Source organism: Podarcis bocagei (assembly GCF_964188305.1).
Source record: "Podarcis bocagei genome assembly, chromosome: 2".
In the NCBI taxonomy this organism is placed as follows: Eukaryota; Metazoa; Chordata; class Lepidosauria; order Squamata; family Lacertidae; genus Podarcis; species Podarcis bocagei.
In genome coordinates, this window is record NC_138126.1 from 77,035,855 (window position 1) to 77,057,750 (window position 21,896).

Here is a 21,896-nt window from a genome sequence, read left to right on the forward strand (position 1 = left end):
TCATATATATTCCCAGATATTGCCCCCTTTCCACTCATCTGATAAACAGGGAGGAGGCAATTTGCATCTCCATCAGGGTTGGGCAGAGAGGTTTGCAGCAAGGCTAACAAAGGGTCTTGTGTGGCACCGTAAAGACTTAACAAATTCATTATGTATACATTTTTGTGGAGTCAAACCCACTTAATCAGAGACATAGGTGCCACTTCTTGCAGTGAGAAAGGGGGTTTGAGCCCATGAAACCTTGTGCCGTGATATATATATATTTACAAGATTCTGCTGTTTTATGTTTCTTCTTTTTGCCACTGGTTCCTAAAGTGGTGGGGTCTTGCGGGGGAGGCAAGGAAAAAAATGCTTTCGGAAGAGCATGTCAGGGGTTTGCTACCCCTGCCTGAGATACCCAAAAATATCAGGATGAGATCAGATCTGAAGAGCTTAGGGGAAGCCAGAAACTGATACCATTCAGCCAACCAAAATACTTAAGGACAAATAGCAGGCGGCCCCTAGTCTATCCAACAATAAGATTTACAGGCACATTGGCTTTCGACTCATGTACTAACCACTGAAGAATGAAGCAGACATTCCGTTGTGAGATAATGACATCCTCTTCATTTCAGATCTTAAGGAGAGTTTCCTGTGCTCAGACACAGGCTGTCCATGTAACTTGGGTGGGTGTGGTTCTTCATTGGCTGACAATAGCTTCCTGCCTGGGGCAATGCTGTCTGTGTACTCAGTGGTCAGGTTGGGCTTAGTTAACATTCTTTCTTGTGTTTGTCAACCACCTCCTTTCTGTTCTCTCCTGCACATTCCAGCTGGCCTTCTACTTAGCAGTAAATTATGTTGGCAGACATTTGGAAAACATCCTCTTGATATACCCAAACCACCTACTTCCCCTACAAATGGAAAGAAGAAGACATAAATACAAAATGCATAGCTATTAAGTGGAACAAGGGGAGCTGCCTTATATGGGGTTAGACTGTTGGACCATGTTTTCTAAATCCAGGGTTTCAGGGAGGGGATCTTTCTCAGCCCTACCTGGAGATTCTGGGCATTGAACCTGGATTTTCTGCATTTAAAGCAGATGTTCTACCACTGAGCTATGGGCCCTCCTGAGCGTTCCCACAACTGAGTGGATCTTGGTGCCTTTGAACCCTTCCTGGTTTTATTATGCAAGAAATAAGCACTTACTGCAGGAAATCAGGAAATTTTCCCACTATCTATCTGCCACATCAGTTGCAGAAAAAGTGCACTTTTCCAGTACTGACGCAGCAAAGTACATAATGGTCCTAGCCTGTTCCGGACCCAGTTAAAAATGCTGGTTTTGACCTTGAAAACCCTTAAAGACCTGGAAGATCTCCACCTTCTGGATATACCTGCCCAAACCTTAAGGGTCCTCTTCAGAGGCTCTGCTCCAGATGTCCCTTCCAAGTGAAATGAAGTGGGTGACTACCAGGGACAGAGACTTCTCAGTGGTGGCACCCTAGCTGTGGACTGCCTTCCTCAGAGAAGCTCACCTGGCACCTTCTTTGTGGTCATTTGGCACCAGGTGAAGACATTTTTATTCTCCTTGACCTTTCAAATTTGCGATCTTAAAATCTTGAGTGTTGATCCACTGCTTTTATTGTGCATATTTTTACTTATTCCATTGACTGGTTTTCTCTCTCTTTCTGCCAAACTCTTTTATGTGGCAATTGCTCTTAACACCGGAACAATGTTAAAAATACAGTCATAAAACAGCTTAGGTGACCTGTATTTAGTTTTTATTTTATGTGGTGACTTGCACAGAGAATTATGGTATTGGGCTTCATCCATTAAAAATGCTGGGGAAATGCCATTTCCCTTCTCTTGTCTTCCATCCCTGTGTGTTTATTGAACAGCAAGACAGTGATACAAACAGGAGGGTTACAAGGGCACATATTGGGGGCCATCACATCACTGGGTGATGGGATAATGGAGCAATATCTAGGCCAAATTCTAGTTACTGCATGCTTTCCAATGCCTAGGCAGTTGCCAAAGTGTATTTAGAGTTTATGGCACGATTGTCCAAAAAGGTCTTTGGTAGAGCAGAAATGATTGCAATAATTGGCATTGACTCTTCCATTGACATTGATTACTCCGTAGAGCCAGTTCTAAGAAGCATGTTTGCTGGACTTAACCACTGTGTAAAATTAAAAGGGCAGCTGGATCCAGCTGACCAGCACTGCTGGTTCTAGAGACGTTGCCAAACAATTGATCCTAATATGATATCAATCCCGAAATATTTTTGGACAGCTTTGAAAGATTGCTTTAAAATTAACCCTAAGATTTCCATGTGCTATGAAATGCTCATAAAATTACATTGTTAGCCATACATATGCACTGCTTAAGTAGGTCAGGAAATCCAATTACGGTACATCATTCCAACATCAACACTTGTACAAATCTAAAACGTGGACAGGCATGTCAATATCTTTGAAAAATAATAAGGGAAGTGGGCCAGAGCTTTTGTTCTTAGAACATGTATGTAGGGCTGAATCTGAGTTGATTTGGAATGTGTAGAAAAATATTTGTTGAAGCAATTAGTGAAATAACAGTAGGACAGCAAAATAACCTCTTTGTCCTCTCCCTCATACACAGACTCCCACCCCTTTCTAAGGATCTGATACTGCGTAGTTGGAGTGTGTGTGTGTGTGTGTGTGTGTGGTGAGGGGACAACCTGCATTAGACCTTGGAATGTTTAACTGCTGGTTGAATCCCAGTCACTAACAAGGTCTCTGCCATTATCGCAGCCTGTCATCTCTCATTTAACTGTGTGTTTAAAAGTGCTAGGCATTGCCTCTTGGCTTCACGGCTGCTTCAGGCCTAAAGAACAAGAGAGGTGTTATTGGTGCTGAAAGGAGCTGCTCAAGCATGGTTAGTGAAAACATGAAATTATATCACTTACGGTTGACATTTCAGGGGTTTCAACTCTTTTATTCCCTTCAAAATATGTAATATTCAGAAGTTGTTTGAGGGGACATTGTTGCCATCATATTATTTTGACTACCAGGACGTAACAGTGCGCAAAATTCTTTCTGTATGGAGAGAGGGAAATATTTATTTACATTGTGTTTACTTAAGGCATTTATACCCAGTCCTTCAACAGCTTCCTTGGAGCAGCTTGCACAAAGTTGATTGTGCGATCAAATGAACTTAAACAAAAACATTAAAGCAGAAATTTGAAAACAGCACAATATCAATGAGCAGTATAAAAGCAGCCAGCAGAAATAAAGACAGCAGAAGACCAATGTATAGCCCAATGGCATTTGGAGGGCCACAGATTCCCCATCCCTGATCCAATAGCTGCATACAGCTCTCATCTAGGTTTGCTTTTTCATAAAAAATGCAATGAAATCTTGGCAGTGGCAGCACTGCCAAGCAGTGGCACTGTTGGAAGTGTCAAGAGTCCACTTGAATTCATTTCCTCACTATCTTGAAATGAAATAAAGCACAAGAGTTGGGTGGTGGGACCTCACTGTAAAGGGTTAAGCATTTGTGCTTATCTTCAGTGATGTAATGGATGATGAAACTGTTTTTCCGCAATAAACAATGGTTGAATGCTAAGCTATGACAAAGGCTACATGTCCCAAGCTCTTTAATCTTTCCTCGCATTTCATGTCCTTCCTATTGTTCAGCCCTTTGCTGTTGGAAAACTGCGCTGGGATGGAAGAACACTGTGATCTTACCCATCTGGCTGGGGAAGTTGATGCTATTTATGTGCCATGCAGTCTTTTGGCCTCCTGACTTGGTTTCCCATTTAAGGAAAGGGGAGGGAGGAAAGAACCAAGATACGGTTATTTTTCCCTTCTCCTCCTCCTCTGCAAAAGCACTCAAGTCCCATCCTTCAGGTTTCTATTACTTGGTATGTGCGGAAAATAGCACCTCGGTGGTTTAAGGAGAGGATGTACTACTGTGGATTCCCACAGTTTATAAGATGAGGCAGGAAGATCTTGATGACTCATAAGCACTGGTCTCTCTTTGTTGTTTATTATCCTTAATGCCATGGTTTTCCTTCTTTTGAGCATGTTTGTGTACTTTAGACCATGTCTTCATTTTGTCAGGACAACGTTGTGTGTGGTTCCCACACATGGGAAATGTTGTTGACTGCGTCAAGGCTGTTCTCTATTCACTCGCGATGAAAATAAAATAAAATAAAGCTCTCGGTGGAAACGAGGGAGGTTTCTAACTACACCACATCCTGACACACTGACTGTGGGTCACTTTTCCATCACATGCATGACAGCATCTAAATTACCCTGCTCCTCCAGAGCTGGGCCCATGGCTGGTGTAACGGAGCCTGGCTTTGCTAACAGGCTTTTTCTAAGGCTCTAAGTCTGTGGCCAGGTTTCTTTGGGGGAAGTACAGACTGTTATAGTGGTTTAAGAGTGGATTTCAAAACCAGGATTCAGTTCTGCTGGAGGAAAGGCAGCCTGTGGAGAATTATTGTGAAGGTGAAAACACTGGGCAGGCAAAGAATTCAGAACCCCCTTTCATCCACTGCTTAACCCTCTCTCATGCCACCACTTTGTTGGCATTTAGGTGTGACCCAAATTCAGACATGGGTCTGCTGCCATCATATGCAGCTGTTCATGTGATTTACAACAACAGCTACCCTGTGTTTTAAACCTATGAACTGACGAGAGATTTACTTGCTATGGGAGCATTATATCATATGACAGACTCCCCCTGTGCTTCCTAAATGGCACCTCTGACAATAAACACTCATCTGTTGCTCGCTTGATCTCTCTCTCCCCCCCCCCCCGCCGCCAGTTCTTCTCTTGAGGGGACACTGCATTTTCTCAACCCTCAAAAAGCCGCATTTCACAGGAAGGATCTGAAACCTGTGGGACCAGAGATTCTCAGAGGACTGGAGTCAATATTTGAACTATTTGAAAAGCAATTGTAATATACAGATTACGCTAGTAGGACTACAAGAAGTTTTGCAAGGAGGATTATGCGAAATATTGCAGAGAAGATTATGAAGAGAGTTATTAGTTAAGGACAATTAAAAGTAATAGAGAAATTAAGAAATGTAGATTAAGTGATAAATGTGGTTGATGGAAGTTAAAAACATTGTATAAGATAAGAAAGTATGTTATATGACTTTTAGAAATTATTTGTAAAAATCAATTATTTTTTTTAAAACAAAACAAAACTAAAAGCAGCATTTCATCACGAGAAAATGCAGCTTCTGCACCCTTGCCTGCAGTTGGCCTGCCCTGCCTGCTTGTTATAGTGATTTTGGCTGGGTGAGTGTCAAGGTCACCTTGTCCTAGTGGAAAGTGTCCTATACATGGCTAGTGATGAATAGCATAACTCCATCTCCACCCCTCACCCACATGCCTACATTATTCAGTTGTGACCTTTTGCAAATGTTAACCCTCCCATATGTATTTGTGATCACAGCAAACCTGAAATAGATACTAAATATATACAGTATACCATTTTCTTATTGGCCAGTGCCCTTGCATAGTCTATATCAGGGGTGGGAATCCTGTTGCCCTCCCTGTGTTGTCAGGCTTCTTCTAGACGGTTGCTATTTTGGAGGTTGGGATCCATTCATGCACTGGTAAATTCAGGCTGTGCAGTGAAAGTGGAAGTCCTTCTCCAGCATGGAAGATGGAATGCACACCTCCCCTTTAAGACAAGGCATGTCAAAAGAAAACCAGTGGGAGTGCTATCCTCCTCCCCAGAATGTAAAAGCTGTATCATGACACTAGGATCACACTGGGGTATGTAATAAAAGGAGCCAAGTATATTGACTCAGAGACAGAAGGACAGAAGTATGGCATTGTTTGTTTATTATATTTTTAAACCACCCTTCCTCCCATAGGAGCTCAGGGCAGTTTGCAGCAGGATCAAATAAAATACCACTAATAGTTAAAATGTCTAAAAGAAGGTGCCAACATTTTTAGGTCAAATGAAATGCAGCTTCTGCATTTCCAAAATCTATCCTTACACTACTGCTTCAGACATATCTCACCCAGTGGAAATTAATTAATTAATTTCATAACATTTATACACTGCTTGATTGTAAAAACAAACAAACAAAAACCCCCAACCTCAAACTTGTTGAGCATTGAGCAGCTTCACAGAGAGCTAAGTGGAGACAACCAGTATTAAGAAAGCAACTGCTAATTCTTGTTTCCATGCGCTGCTCTGGTTCACCAGAAGCGGCTTAGTCATGCTGGCCACATGACCCGGAAGCTGTATGCCGGCTCCCTCGGCCAATAAAGCGAGATGAGCGCCGCAACCCCAGAGTCGGTCATGACTGGACCTAATGGTCAGGGGTCCCTTTACCTTTACCTAAGAACTATCTCATTATGATAGTCTATGAAGGTGACTATACCTGTGATTCTTCTCTGACCATGTGATGATGTTAATGCATTACTCAAAGGTCACAAGCTTTAAAAGGCAGTTGCTTTGAAATTCTGTTCCCAGTAGGAGCCAAACCCTAGGGGCTGAGGTGCCTTTGCCCCCCCATAATAAAAATAATTGAGGGGGCTGCCCCCCCAAGTTGATGGGCATTGCTATTCAAATGGTGTGTGCGCGCCACATAATGTGATCTATTATGCAGGGCGGAGCTTACCTGCACCCCCAATATTTTATTCAAGTTGGCACCCCTGTCGGGTCTTATCCTCTGGCTGTTTGACCCTCTCATTTTCATGCTCAAGATGTCATTGCTATTTTCTTCATATTGTCAAAAACTTTGTAGTTTGTTCACTGGAAAGGAAGGAAGGAAGGAAGGAAGGAAGGAAGGAAGGAAGGAAGGAAGGAAGGAAGGAAGGATCATGTGGCATTAGGAAGAACTCCTGCTGCCATTTATATGAGGCTAATTTGCTGTGCAAATAAAGTCTGCTCCTTTTGTTATTTATAGGTCCCCCATGCTGATGCTTTTGTTGTCATGTGCTGGCCTCATGTTGATGCACAGTAGTTCCTTGGAATCAGTACCATTGCTGTGGTTCTGGGTCAGAAGATCTGAACAACAGCTGGATTTGGTTGCATCCCCAGGCCTACATGTCTGCAAGAGGAGTGTTAAGTACGATCCCCTAGTTCACAAGACTCCCCCTTCAGCTTCCTGCCACAACAGGGTGTGTGGTACACAACTTCCCTGAGGTACTTACTGAAGAGGTTTGTATGTGTTCAAACATCTCACTGCTTACTTACCAGGGAATCTTACATCATTAAGAAGCAATTTTATCCACTTTTTTTTTATTAAAAGAATACATATACATAAATAGCTTATTTCCTTTCCATCGCAGCTATGCCATTATTTATTGCCTGCTTCCTCTCAGCCAGACGGGTTGGAAGAGTTAAAAGTTGCACTTCCCATGGAATGCACAGGATCTTGGTGCTGTCAGGTTCCTGCAATTGTTTCTGTCCATGGGTTTCTGTTGGCAGTTTATGACTCACAGCCAAAATCTGATCTGAAGTGGAAGTGGCCCAGGCTTTGTCAAAGTATACCTGCTGCTTTGGGGGAACCCAACTTTCATGTGCTAATGATGTGCAGCATGTCACAACAGAGGAGGGACAAAGTATGGTAGGAGGTGGACCTCTCTCCTGGCAGTAGCCCAACACCAACGATGCAAAAAAAAAAAAAATCATTGCAAGGGCCCTAACACTTGCCACCATTGAAATATAATCGAAAACATGTACTAATTTATGTATTTTTTAAAAAAGGATGCGAGTGAACTGTCAGACTGGTACTGCACAGTGACAAAACCTTTCCAGTATTCTACTAATTATGAGAATATCTGTTTCTGAGTACCAGGCTTTATATGCTAATGATGCATTATCCTGAGATATCAAAACACTGAGGAGCTAAATGGGTGGGTATGGCAAGGGTCAGAAGTTCAACAACAACAAAAGGAAAGCACCTCAAAGAACTGGCCTGTCTTAAAGATGTACACTGGGTGTGTTCAGAAATGTGTTCAGAAATAGGAGTGTTAGCGGGAGTATTCATTGGTAGTGTCCTTTTCTTCTAATACTGTTGTGAAGTTTATAGTATCTATTGCAGTCTATCAAGGAAATAGTATTCTTTGGCAATCACTTGTAGCCGAGTAAGATTGTCTTCCATGAACACAGTCTAAACAGTGAGTCTGTAAGTGACTGTGGAGGCCAATTCTGGATCCACACATCCTTCCACAGTGGGGACATAGGTTTCTGGGCAGGAGTTGATCATGGTGAGGGTTTGCCAGGCATGCCTTCCTCTTAGCACATTTCTCCCTTTCGTCCTGAGTTTGAGCATTTTCAAGGTCCATGACACCTTTGGTAAAGGCTGTTCTCCAGTTGGAGAGCTCGCAGGCCAGTGTTTCCCAATTGTCAGCATTTATGCTATATTTTTAAAGATTTGCGTTGAGAGAGTCTTTAAACCTCTTTTATTGACCACCAGCATTACGCTTTCCATCTTTCAGTTCGGAATAGAGTAGTTGATTTGGAAGACGATCATCAGACATCCACACAACATGACCAGTCCAATGAAGTTGATGTTGAAGAATCATTGCTTTGACACTGGTGATCTTTGATTCTTCCAGTACACTGATATTAGTTTGCCTGTCTTCCCAAGTGATGTGTAAAAATAGTATAGGATGACTTGATCAACGGAAGCCAGTGATTCTGCTTACATTAACCTGAATTTGCAAAGAAGCAACTGTAAACTAAACTTTTCAACTGGCATTCCTTTTTAGAACATTCTGCCTTGACCTTTAAAACACACACACACACACACACACACACACACACACACACCACTTATGATTTACTTGTTTTACAAGAAGAAACATTTGCTTTTTAATGCAGCAATTGGTGCTTGCCTTCAGCAGTAGCTGTTACTCCAGATTATTTGACTGAAATCTGTAAAGTTTTATGGTCCCTTTGGGGCAGGAGAGGTTTGGCAGTTCCCTGTGTCATGCAGGAGGTTACTGTCATTAGGAAGTAAAGCAAAATGCAAGGGCAATTTATCTCTAGGCAAGCCATTTGGGTGATGCTCCTGGAAGGTTGGGTTCTTTTTCTGTGTGACATATATTGGCCCTCTTGCATTGTCTGAGGGGAGGCCATCATCAGCGCCCAGCATGAAGAATGACTCTCTTCCTTACCTTCTAGCATTAACTGTGTCCCCCTCCTTCCACTCCCTGCCAGGATTCTGGCATTTGCTCTTTCGGCTATAAATTATTTACAGAGGAAATGCTGAGTCAGGAAGCTGATGTTGTAGAAAAACGTTAGTGGAGCTATGAAACTCAATCCAAGCTAATTGAAAGCTTCCTGTGCTGCAGTTTTGCCCACTCTTTTCATTCATGGGTTTGGCTTGTCGTTCAGAACCTGACACACTTGGGATGGGGGTACGAAAGTGAGCAAAAGTCATCACTCACAGCGACCTTATCCGGGGAAGCTTGTTCCAGGGCAAGGCAGGAGTTGAATGCCTCACACGAGAGTATGAAATGCTCCCAGTTGCAAAGGGAAGCTGATTTTATTTTGCTGCTGTTGTCATTATTAACATATTTGCATTTAACATTTGACATATTTAAAAAAACCACACCTCATAGCCTGTAGCTTAGCTTACTTCAACATTTGCCTCCCTTTAATAGATAATGCAAGTAGTAGTAGTAGTAAGCAAGCTGTTGATCAAAAATGCATCATTGCTCACCACTGATAAATCATCCATTGATCCTTTACTTTTCATAATTCTCCTACACTGTACAATGACATTATGCTTCTTTGCATTCAATTTGTATATATTTCCCCTAATAATGGGTACAGATTAATTGTGCCCTGTGCCTTGTTATTCCAATATAATATAAGCAGGTTGCATTTCTCAGCATAGTTTTTCTCTTGTTGTTTTCCTTCTCTAACCCTAAAAATATTCATCAACTTAACCATACAGATTCTTATTATTAACCATTCTTCTGTAGTAGGGGCGGGGTCTGGCCTCTCCCATTCTTGACAGATGGCTAGTCAGTTAATGGAGGAATAATTATTTCTAGTTCTTCTTGAGGCATCAGTTCTTTACAGTATGCAAATAATACAAGCCAAGGGTCTTTTGGTCATTGGCATCCAATAATGTTTGTTTGTTTTAATTTCTGTCAAGATCTCATCCTAGTACTTAACAATCTTTGAATGGGTCCAAAAAAACCTGTGCTGCTATGCCTGCTTTATATTTTTGTTACAAGGCAATGACAACTCTTGCAGATTCAGTTACGGCATTGGCATATATTGATTGTTCATCCTGGAAGTTGCTAAATGAAAGGGCCGCTTTGATTAAAACTAACTTAAATTAGATGCAGATGTGACCAGATGTGGTAACTTTCTAAAGCTGAGAGCTAATAAAACTTTACTGAATAAAACTTTATGAGGCTAACCTTGAAAGAGATTTTCTGCTCCTATTGATACCAGTCACAACTTATGCCACAGTTCTTGGCATATTGCAGGGGTATTTCTAAAATGAGATTATGACCTACACCTACCTGACCCCATAAAATTTATCTTCTGCTGTGAATATGGGCCACTGGTGCATGCGGCTGGTATTTTGTCATGAATGAATCTTACATTTTATAAAACATTCTGGTTCATTTTTGTAAGGGGAAATGTTTCCATCTGTTTTTCAGGGAACAAACCTCTCCACCACCAGCTTTTAAAAATATGATTGAGGCTGAGTATTAGCATGTACATTTATTTCTTCACTCTTTTACCATCACTCTACTTTTGTGGGAAAGCTGCCTGTTAGGCTTTCTACAATGCACAGTTGCAGGTTTGTTTTTAAACAAACGGTTTAAACTTGGTTGAGACATTATTAGCTTAATAGCTATCTCAGTAAAGCAGCAACAAGATTCAACTGGCAGTAGTCCAATGGTAGAAAGAAGAAAGTTCACATATTTCAAAAGTTTCTGAAACTTTAACATGAGAAACCTTCCGTGGGATTCAGGTTTACATATTTTAGCTGGCAATGTTATTTTCATACTGTACAAGCAGGAGCTCTATTCAGCTGTTGATGAATTTTGAAATCTGATTTTGATAAATATTTTTTTTATTTCCTAAACTGATCATTCACAATGTAACTTCTGTTTGTTTGAAGTGAATGAGTGGTTGAGGCTGCTGTCCTGCACTTAACTGGGATTAAAATCCAGTGACACGCACTGATAGACATAGGTTGGATTGCAATGTAAGGCTGAAATCCTATACACACATACTGAGGAGTAATCCCTGCTGGATGCGATGGGACTTACATACACACACGATTGCGCTCTTCACTACATGCCATCTTCCAATTTAGTGCACAAAGGATTGCAGTCTCATCCTAGGTTTTGTAACAAAACTGAGTCACTCTCCTAATATATAAATGGCATCTCAAGACTTTCAATGGATAGGCTGGAAATTGCTGGGATGGATTTGCACATGTCCACATGGAGCAATGCAAGGAGAGAAGCTAGGGATGGGAAGGCAGATTTTCTTATTTTTATAAATGGAAGAATCGGAGGGAGGTTTATTTCAAGCCGGTAGTTGCTGAGTGCTAATAGAGGTGTCAATGCAGGAAGTTTTTTTCTAATGACATGGAGAAATGAGGAGAATTTTTCATTCATCTCCTGCTTAGCACATACAGATGTATTCATAATTATCCCTTGCCTGAGGGCAGCAGGCACAGGTGGGTCCCAAAGGGGCCTGTACGCCTGCCAGGTAGCAGAGCCTGAAAGAATGATATGTAGACAATCGGAATGCCATTTAGTGAGCAAAGCACAATAAAACTCCGGAGCTCTCTTCCTGTCTCCGAAACCCATAAATTATGAAAATCGCACCTGCCTCGGGCCACGTAGATATTGTTTTATTAAAGTGGGAGAATAAGAAACTTCTGCGGGGGGGGGGAGAAAGTGGGAAAGAGGGGGCAAAGCGGCCTAGGGCTTCTCCTACGGCCCCTGTCACAAAGTTGTTGGCTTATATTAATCCCATTTGTCATGACTGTACATTTCAAACTTCTTCTTTCTGGATGAGTTTGGTGTGAGGGCATGGCTTACAGTTTTGATATGGTAACGTGGGGGTGGGGGTGTTAGAGAGAAAGTTGGGAAGCTGGGAAGGCTGCAGAGGGGGGTGGGAATCACCTCAGAATATACCCAGACAGTCCAGATGTTTGAGATTTTTGGGTGCCCTGCTTGGTTCCTTCACTACAAGAGAGCATCAGTTGTTCCTGCAAATAAGCCTGAATTTAATGGATGCCTCTAGCATGATTAACATTTCTCGTTTAAGATGGTCAGTTATAGCATAGCACTGGATGCGGTGGTGTGGAATGCTTTGGTTCCAAGCAGCATTCAGCTGTGAGGCTTTCTGCTTAACTGGCCTGACTGGGTTACTTGCTGTGTGACGCTAAAATGCAGTTCAGAGCTCTCTGAGAAACAGAAGGACACCTTTGCAACATATAAATAACAGTACGGTCCATTTGTGGAGGACGAAATGTGTGGATTTGCTCTCTCATGTTGACAAGAAATGGAATTCGTTTGTGATTCTTGTTTGTTATTTTGTTCTCTGCAACATTACATGCAGATATAGAGGAACAGCCATTTAGCGGCTTACTTTAAAAGAAGTGATTTTTAAAATACTGTATCATAACTGTAATGGATAGATTGTTGGACTGGGACCTGGGAGACCACTTGGCTATGAAGCTCACTGGGTGACCAAGGTCCAGTCACCATCTCTCAGCCAAACCTACCTCAGTGTTATTGTGAGGCTAAAATGGGAAGAGGGAGAAACATGTATACCACCATGAGCTTCTTGGATGAATAGTGAAATATTAATGTAATAATAAAAAAGAAAAAGTAAAGCGTCTTGTTCTTCCAGAGTTTGAGGTGTTTTTGTTTTCAAACAGCAAAGATAAACTCATAAGAGTATTTTCCAAAAGGTATTTTTCCTGCTGGCTTCTGTAATGTTTCTAATGATTTGTCCTTATGACTCCTTTCCTCCTGTTCTTTAGCTTCTGGCATTTTCTGTCTTACTATTTTCTCCAGAAAGGATGATGAGAATTAGATTCGGGTCAAAGGGTACCTGCCCCATGTGCATACTAGTTATTTTCTCCTCCACCCAATTTGATGTAACCCTGTTGTGCTTTCTTGGAACGTTCTTTTTTAAAGGTGTTGGAACTCTTTCGTTCACTTTAGAGGGATGCAAATGGCTCCCAAGGTGATTTCCCAGAAGCTTCTCTCAGCATCCAGTAAGGCAGAATAAACTTGGGCAGGTTTAAATGGAAGAGGACGTCCTGCTACTCCGTTGATTGGAGAGATGCTGAGACCCATTTTAAAAACCCAATTGGAAATGTTTTACTCACAAAACATCCTGACCACTCACTATCTTCAGGGATCAGGGGATGCGGCAGCTGAGCAGTTACATCAGTCTCCGAGGAAGCCATTCACAAATATTTAATGCTCTCAAACGGGAAGGTTGCACTAGATTCAGTTTAAATCTTCCATATTCTTTAGTATTTTGGTGGTGTGTGTAGTAGGGGCAGTATGCAAGAGTAATGTGTCTTGTCTATTAAAAAAAGGCCTCATGGGACTATTTGCCAACTTTTGTTTACCAGGTGGAAATGGTGGTAGCCATTTTTAAAATAAAAAAGGTGGAGTTTGGAAACTGGTGTCTCAACACAACCATAACAGAGAACACGGCCATTCATTTAATTGATTCAGAAAATGAGAGATATTTCAGAAGGGTTTTTCTTCCTCTCTCCCCACACTCTCAATTATTATTACCTTAATAAAAAAAATTCTGACCAGTGCTAATAAACTAGTGAGGTGGCTGATTTTGTTGAAATGCACTGGCCACAGTACTAAAATTGCAACAATAGTACAACTACTTTTGCAAAGGAAACAAAGACCTTGCATGGGCCCAAGCAGTTTTTCGAAAAAAGCGTTCTAACCAAATGCATGATAGAGTTCAACTTACCAGTCATTTATCTACTGTAAGCAACCTCTTCTGATGCAATCTATGTGCTCACCTACTCCTTTTTGGATTATGGGCTGGATTCAACTCAGTTGTTCCACTAGCAGAAACCAGCATGATGAGTCCTTCTAGCCCAATGGGGCTTTCCCTGTTCTCCCCTTGCCCCCTCCCCATATCTGCTTGGAAGTATCAGGGGGGAAACCCCAGAACAGCACAAGGGGTGGGGAGAAACAGTTCTATCCGTCAAGCAGATATGCTTGTGCTGATGTAACAATCTCTTTCGTATGATGCTGAATTCCAGCCATCATTTATCTATGTGAACATATACAGTAGTACCTTGGGTTACATACGCTTCAGGTTACATACGCTTCAGGTTATAGGCTCTGCTAACCCAGAAATAGTACCTCGGGTTAAGAACTTTGCTTCAGGATGAGAACAGAAATTGTGCTCCGGTGGCGTGGCGGCAGCAGGAGGCCCCATTAGCTAAAGTGGTGCTTCAGGTTAAGAACAGTTTCAGGTTAAGAATGGACCTCCAGAATGAATTAAGTACTTAACCCAAGGTACCACTGTACAAAGATAGTATGGCTTGTCTGGTAGGGAATATTGAACTGAAATGTTCAAGACTACCATGTAGTTTAATGGGATATTAATAGGGGCCTTTCTTGACCTATGCCAGGGGTCAGCAACCTTTTTCATCCATGGGACACCGTCCCCCAGACCATGTGGTAGGCCGGACTATATTTTTAATAAAATAAATAAATGAATTCCTATGCCCCACAAATAACCCAGAGATGCATTTTAAATAAAAGGACACATTCTACTCATGTAAAAACATGCTGATTCCTGGACCGTCCGCAGGGCGGATTGAGAAGGGATTGGGCCTCATCTGGCCCCCGGGCCTTAGGTTACCTACCCCTGACCTATGCCATACACCTGGCTCAAGACGAGCCACTATGAGTCTTTATTGAGTGTTGTGCTCTCCTCACCACAAACCTCAGCCATTTAACTCAGGCTGTTCTCCTGTATGATTTCTCTTCTTGCCCATTTCTTGTGCCATTTTATTGTTAGCCTCAGATAACCAGCTCCACAGTGGCTGTACTCCAACTGAGATTGCTCAGATAGGTGGGTGATGTCAGAGCACACCCTTTGAGCTATGCCTTGTTGGGAATTCAAATCGGCGAGTACTCTTCTGCATAGGTGCTGCTTCTTAGTTTCAAAACCAAGGTAGTTTATAAACAAAGAAGTGTTCTATGACATTAGGAATTCTGGTCCTAAGTCTCCAGGGAATATCTCTTGCCACCCATGGCCCAGTATGTGCCATTTCACCACTGGGAGTCAAAAACTGTATTTCAAGAAAGAAGTCACAGGACCTTTGTATATTTAACAATATATATTTTATATATAATTTCTAGATCAGTACATTCAGTTTAACTTGTTTTTTCTTCACAAACAGAAGAACTCTTACAATAGTAGACTTCTAAAATAAATACTATTAAAATAGAGCTTCAAAATAAATATTCTATACAAAGGAAAACGTTTGTGGCAATATTTTTTTCAGTTGATGGAAGAAGTAAAGAAGAACCTTGACTGTTTTCTGCAAAACTGAACAAAAATAAACCTAAACATGCACAGTGCTGCAAGACAGACATTTACTAGGGTCAGAAGAGGAAATAGATATTTTACTTTGCTAAAGCAATGAGAAAGAGTTTTCAGGAAGGCAAAACAACAACAAGATCAACAACGCTTGAGTGATGGGGTCATCCCCAGGATCCAGCCTGACCTGCTGGGACAATTAAAAAGAAAGATGGTTCATTTTCTGATACGTTTTGACCCTTGGGTAGGGTGTGTGTGTGTGTGTGTGTGTGTGTGTGTGTGCAGCCAGTGCAGCATTCACTCAGTTTCAAATGTATGCAGCCATATTATCCAACCTTTTGAATACTTAGTGTTTTGAACTGGAGGCAATGTCAAAAGGTAGGTGTGTGTGTGTGTGTGTGTGTGTGTGTGTGTGTGTACCTTAAAAGTGGAAGGTGGCCTTTAAAAAAAGGAAAAGGAAAAGTGTGTTGGCTTAAGAGGGAGGGATCCTTTGCTACCACAGCAGCCAAGTCCATCTAAAAGGAACAGTGTAATGTTGTCCAGGCTTTTGGGCTGGTCTAATCCGGAAACCTTTCAATGCTCAGTATGAAACTTGTCAACTTTGTTGCTAGGCCTCGAGGAAAGAGCCGGAGAAACATGCTGACTGACTGCTACACCAGAGGGGGGCCTGGACGATACAAGGAGCTTCATTCTGCTACATTTGTGTAGGCTTTCCTTTCACAGCCTTTTAGAGCACATTGATCCACTTACATCAGATTGGCCTTGACAGGTTTAAAATGGGGGGGGGGGGGTAGCCCATGTAGAAATTTCAGTGGTTTAGAGCTATGTACAGTAAAAATTAAAGGCCTGGTTTCATTTTTTTTAAAAAAACAACAACACAACAACATTGTATAAGAAATATAGAAATGTTCCGGGTGGGTATGTACATATATAAATTGGCAAAGTGCTGATCCACCAGCTTGCTTACTTGCTATGGACAGCCAAGCCAGCAAGAATCTGTAGTTGCCTGATCAGGGCTGTCCCACATTAACAGGAGCATAAGATACAATAAAGCATATAATTAACCGAGAGTGTTGTGTATGAGGCTGGATGCCCAGCTTGCTTATACTCTGTGAGCCTGGTTTACCATCCCTTGAAAAGCTACGGCGATTTATACATTCAACAGTATTTTGGCTAAGTTTCTCTTTCTTTTCCCCCACTCCCCCATTGCATGGTTCCCTCAAGTTTGTGCAAGAATATATATGTACAACATACTGTGCGCAACCCAACAGGAACTTATGAAACGCTCTCCATTGAAATGGATGGGAGTGGCACCAAAGCCATTCTTGATGCCTCTCCCATTCACTTCTATGGGCAGATGCTCCCAGTGGATGTGCCCAGTGTGTTCTTGGCAAGGCAAAACTATACAAATCAGTATCTTGACAACGTATGTGTAGCATCCCTTTTTCTGTGAAACACTATATACATAGCCAGCATATTATAAATATAAAAAGGAAGATTAAAAATATTTCCCAATCAATAAATATATACAGTTCTCAAAAAATGAAGTCAACCCCCAATGAGTAAAAGCAAAATGGGGGGGGGGGGAACGATGGTTTGCTACGGTCAGTATAGTGTGTTTCATTTCAAATGAGAAATCTGATTTGCTTGGAGAATGACAGTGTGATTTTGCCTACTGCTTGCCTAATTAAAACAAGGCAGTTTTCACACAATCACTCCAGTACAGGAATTCCAAGTTGAAAAATAAAACCAGCAGAGACATAAGTTCAGCTTTTCGCATGCAACAAATACCCACTCAGTTTGATTTATTATATTGGTGAACTGTTTTCTGTTTAGCACCTTGTGGTTGTCGATAGAATGGGATCAATCCACTTTAAGGGAATGGAACATTGGTCTTGAATAGAGGTGCTTCTGTTCTCTTCCCAACAGGAATTTAACAGCCCCTCGTGCAATAACCCTAACCTTGAGTGTATAGATGAGGCGGAAAACTGTTGGCTACTGAAAATCATGGGCAGTTTGTAACAAATATTCACCTCTAAGCTTCCACATGCTCCTCTAAAAGTACTTAATGCTAAAACAGACTTATTCTTTTCCTTTTTAAAAGAAATTCCTCTGTATTTACTAAGATAATGTTATTTTACAGGAGACAAAAGTTGAGCAGCAGCAATAAAAGTGAGAATTTAAATACTGAGCAAATGTCAATTGGCCAAAACCAAATCCACCTTTCATGTGAGCTTGGGGTTGCACTGATACACTATGCAGTGGCGTAGCGTGGGGTGCAGGGGGGGCGGCCGCACCGGGCGCAACATCTGGGGGTTAGGGTTAGGGGGCGCAAATCCACAGGTTAGGGGGCACAAATTACTTGCCTTGCCCCGGGTGCTGACAACCCACGCTACGCCACTGACACTATGTGTGTGTGTGTGTGTGTGTGAACCCATCCCACATATATGAAAATGCATTGTGCTCAGTTTGCATTGGCCCTGTGAGTGCAAGGTGGAAGGGTAATGTAGGGATAAGGTGATTTCTTAGCTTAGCTTTCACCAACCTGGTGCCCTTCACATGTTGTTGGACCACAACACCCATCAATCCCAGCCAACATCTGGAGGGCAGCAGGTTGCCAAAGGCTGGTTTAGGCTCATATGCTGTAAGTACTTATGTGTAGCTCAATTAAGGTGAACATAGTTTATTTCAAGGAGAGAAGGGCTGCCACAATTTGACATGGAAGGGTTTATGATATGGGTGCCTTCAAAGTTTTGTTTGTTTGTTTTTTTGCCTTAGCAAGATACCCTGAATGTGCTGTTTGATTGGGCAAAGTAATTTATTGGTGTTAAATGTGTGCTCAGAACCAAATGCATCTGAAACACGTGGCTGAAAAGGGGCCTCGTCTCTCAAGCACTCCTGTTACTGGAAGCTTTGCTCAGAGAACAGCATTTTAGCTGCCAGCGCACTTTAAGAATCAAAACCTCAAAGAGTAGCCTTACTGAAGGCAGTGGATTATCTCCATATCAGTGATTGCAGGTCAGAGATCTTCCTGTCACTGGCAAAATCGTTCAGGGGGGGCGCACACACACCAATAGCATCCAACTGATGTTAAATGAGGGACAGATCATGTCCCTAGGCAAGATGCATTCTTTGTACACACTCAGTGAAGCCAAAGAAAAAGAGAGAGAGAGCAACAAAAATAAAATGGCCTTAAGAGGAGGAAACTGGTGGGGTTGCCCACTTTTCCATCTGTGCCTCAACTGTAGCTTGATATGCATCAATCGGCTAAAGGCAACATCCTCTCCATGCTGTAAAAAAAATAGCCCATGGAGGCTGACTGAAAAGGACTTATGGAATGGATAGAAGGATCTTTTTCAATAACTGCCTTAAGTGTGTGTGGGGGGAATATTGAGGGGTTGGGCAGGGTCCCTACTAAAGTGTTGAGAACATTAACTCTTGATTGCCAATAGTCTACAGGTAATAAATAAAAGGTTGGAGTAGTGTGGGGGAGGGGGCTGAAATGGATATCACCTTCTAGGAATAAGAACCCTGTTTCAGCTGTTGATGTACCTGCCAATCCCATCTGTTAATTATTCTTGTGGTATGTAGACTTAGCAAGCAGCCAAGACTAAGAAATGAACAGAAGCAGTCTTCAGATTGCTCTATCTAGTAGATTTCTGCCTTTGCTCTGCAAAAAAATATTCAGAAAGATCCTTCAGATCCCTACTGCATAATAAGTACAGATCACCACTTCCACAACCCCCTGAATAATCCCAAAGTGCTTCAGTTCATGGAAAGAGACATTTCCCTTCGTTTGTTGAAAGCAAAAGGCTGACACGTTACACTTGCAATGCAGGTTATGAAACTCCCTTTCCTGTTGTTTTTCGGCACTTCCCACCCCCACCCGCCCCTCCTCCTCACTCCAGAGATCAAAATGGCTTCCCTGGCCTGCTGCCAACTTTCCCTTCAGGTGATGCTTTGCAAATCACACTGTTTGTGTTTTTGCAGCGGCATCCAGGCCGACTCACTTGGTCGTAGCATCGCTGCGACAGCTTCACGCAGCCGGTGGCCGGCAGGTAGCACAGCAAGCAAGGCAGGACCAGAGAGAGGGCGCTCATGAAAGACCAGCGAGCGCAGCAGTTCGAATGCGAGCAGGAGCAGGGGTGGTCTGCGCAAGAGCCCTCGTCGTCCTCGTTGGTACAGTGGTAGAAGACGCCCTTCACCAGACACATGCAGGTGGAGTAGTTGACCAGGTTCTGAGCTGAGCACAGGCACTCCTGGTTGCACACCCAGCAGGAGGGCAAAGTCCTGGGCAGGGCGCACTCCTTGCATTTGCATTTCCCACAGGCTTCGCACAGCAAAAAGTGCTTGTCCATCTCCTGAGAAGCAGGTCCCTTCAGGTCCAAGGGCTTGCAATTAATCGCCTTGGGCTGTATCCGGACAGCCCTCGGGGAGGACTGGTCTGCTACCGGGGCCGGAACCATGTGATCCAAAAGCCTCTGATCCGAAGATGTGCTGCTGCTACTGCTGATGGAACTGGGCCGCCCGCTGAAAGAGATCCATGGGTGGGTGATGTCCTGCTCACATCGCGGGGGGTGGGTGGGCTCGTGGTGGCCCCGGGGAGGTTTCTGAGCAGCCAGCTGGGCCAGGGTGGGGTTGTCTATGTAGTCGTTCTCCAGGTGCGTGGTCTTCATTTGGTCAATCGGCAGGATGGTTAGAGGATGCTGCAGCCTGCCGTAGGGGATGCGGCTGTCCAGGAGAGGCTGGACCACCACGGTGGAATTGGGAACCCCAGTAATGCTGTGAGGCGTCCGAGGCTCCATTGCTCAGGCTGTCCTTCAGCACTTTTAAGTGTCCTGAAAGAGATTGAGGGAAAGGGAGAAAGGAAGGAGGGGGGGGGGAGAGAAGAGTTCAGACATTAACTGTTGCTGTCACAGTTCCAACGAAGCCTAATTGCTTCAGCTGTTCCTATGCCAGCACTGGTCAAAGAGCCAGTTGCAGTGTAACTCTTTGTAGTGCCATCCCTGTGGAAGCGATGGTAACATAGACCATGTTACGTGTATTGTGGTGGCATTCCAAGCGATGCTTGCCACCACAAAGGGCAAGGCCAGGCCTTCCGCTAGAGGGCGCTGTTGCGACTGCCGCCACCACCTGCCCAGCAAGGCTCTCTCCCTCCATCACTATCCTCCCTCTTTTCAAGAAGGGCCATGGAGGTCCTTCCTCAGAGCGAGGCATTCTGGGAGGGATGGCTGTGAGAGCTCAAGTGACACTTCTGTGGTTTGCTGCCGTGGCAAAAAATGGAATGTTACTGAACTATTGCCTATTGTTGCAATCATTTCATGTAAACCATTTTGTGAGGGCCACCTGAAAAACAGTACAGAAATATCTTAAATAAAGGAATACACCTGCTTTTAGATATGTACTAGCTTATCTTTGTGAAATCTCTCCCCGCTCCCTCAAAGCAGTCATGCAAACACACCAAGGCAACCAATCCAGCAAAAAGCCTAGTGACTGTCCATAAAGAGACCACATGTTCATTCTGAACACTGTTCAGTCTTGCCCGTTGCTGGAACTGGGTTTATAAACACTAGCTTTAAAAAATACAGCATTATCTACCCACTTCAGGGATTGAACTGCCTAACTAGTCATGGAGAAAGAGGAACACTCAGATCTGTTGGGGTTTCTTTGCACATGCCTAGAACTAGATGGTATCACACTCTTTCCCTTCTTTGTTCAGTTTCGGTTTCAGTTTCTGTTAATTGGTTCTCGTGGGAAACTTGCAGATTCTAGCTTCACCAATTAACTCAAGCTGGTGTCAATTTACTCTTGGCAGAAAGCCCAGGTCTGCTTGACCTAGAAACTACTCACTCTGATTGGTTAACGATCAGCACTCAACTCTGTTATCTAGGGATTGCTAGCACAGTTTGATGTGAGGTGTGTTAGGAGTTAGAAGTGCTGTGTATGGTTTTGAGAGAGAGAAAGAGAGGGTTTATTTTGCTTTTATTTGTATGCAGAAACTCTGCTGGTTTTATTTTTCCTTTTTAATAAATCCTGTAAATAGTTATTCTGAGTCTAGCTGACTAGTCATTACTGCCGCAACTAGCTTCCTCGCTGTGCAGGAAAACTCTGCTACGTTTGGGCTAAAGCCAGTAGGGCTATGCCTGACACTTCGAAGTTCCATGAGGTTATGGGCATTGTGCTGCCAGCCTGAGTTGCGGTGGTGTCAGCATCAACGGCGTTGGTTCCAGTAGTTCCAGAAGTTGTTGTTCTCTGGCTGGTTCCTGACCGTGGTGAGCTGGTGACGCAGCGGACTCAAGGACAACAGCTGCAGCGTGTGAGTGCTGGGTGCTGTGGTTCCTGTTTTCTCTCTCGGTGGTCGTGAGTAGCTGGTT

At 43.0% G+C, this 21,896-nt stretch overlaps 1 protein-coding gene and 1 long non-coding RNA gene across 2 annotated transcripts; one reads left to right on the top strand and one right to left on the bottom strand.

Annotated features, from left to right (window-relative positions):
- The first annotated feature begins 15,313 nt into the window (after positions 1-15,313).
- On the top strand, positions 15,314-16,398 carry LOC308579175. The gene is made up of 2 exons (XR_014004349.1): positions 15,314-15,777; positions 15,808-16,398. It is a non-coding gene; the product is annotated as an uncharacterized lncRNA (long non-coding RNA).
- Positions 16,399-19,417: 3,019 nt separating this feature from the next.
- On the bottom strand, positions 19,418-20,327 carry SPRY4 (sprouty RTK signaling antagonist 4; the record flags this gene model as incomplete). Its single annotated transcript, XM_081179881.1, has 1 exon — positions 19,418-20,327. The coding sequence occupies one exon, from the start codon at positions 20,325-20,327 to the stop codon at positions 19,434-19,436; it is 894 nt and encodes a 297-aa protein (XP_081036007.1). The 3' UTR covers positions 19,418-19,433.
- Positions 20,328-21,896: the final 1,569 nt, after the last annotated feature.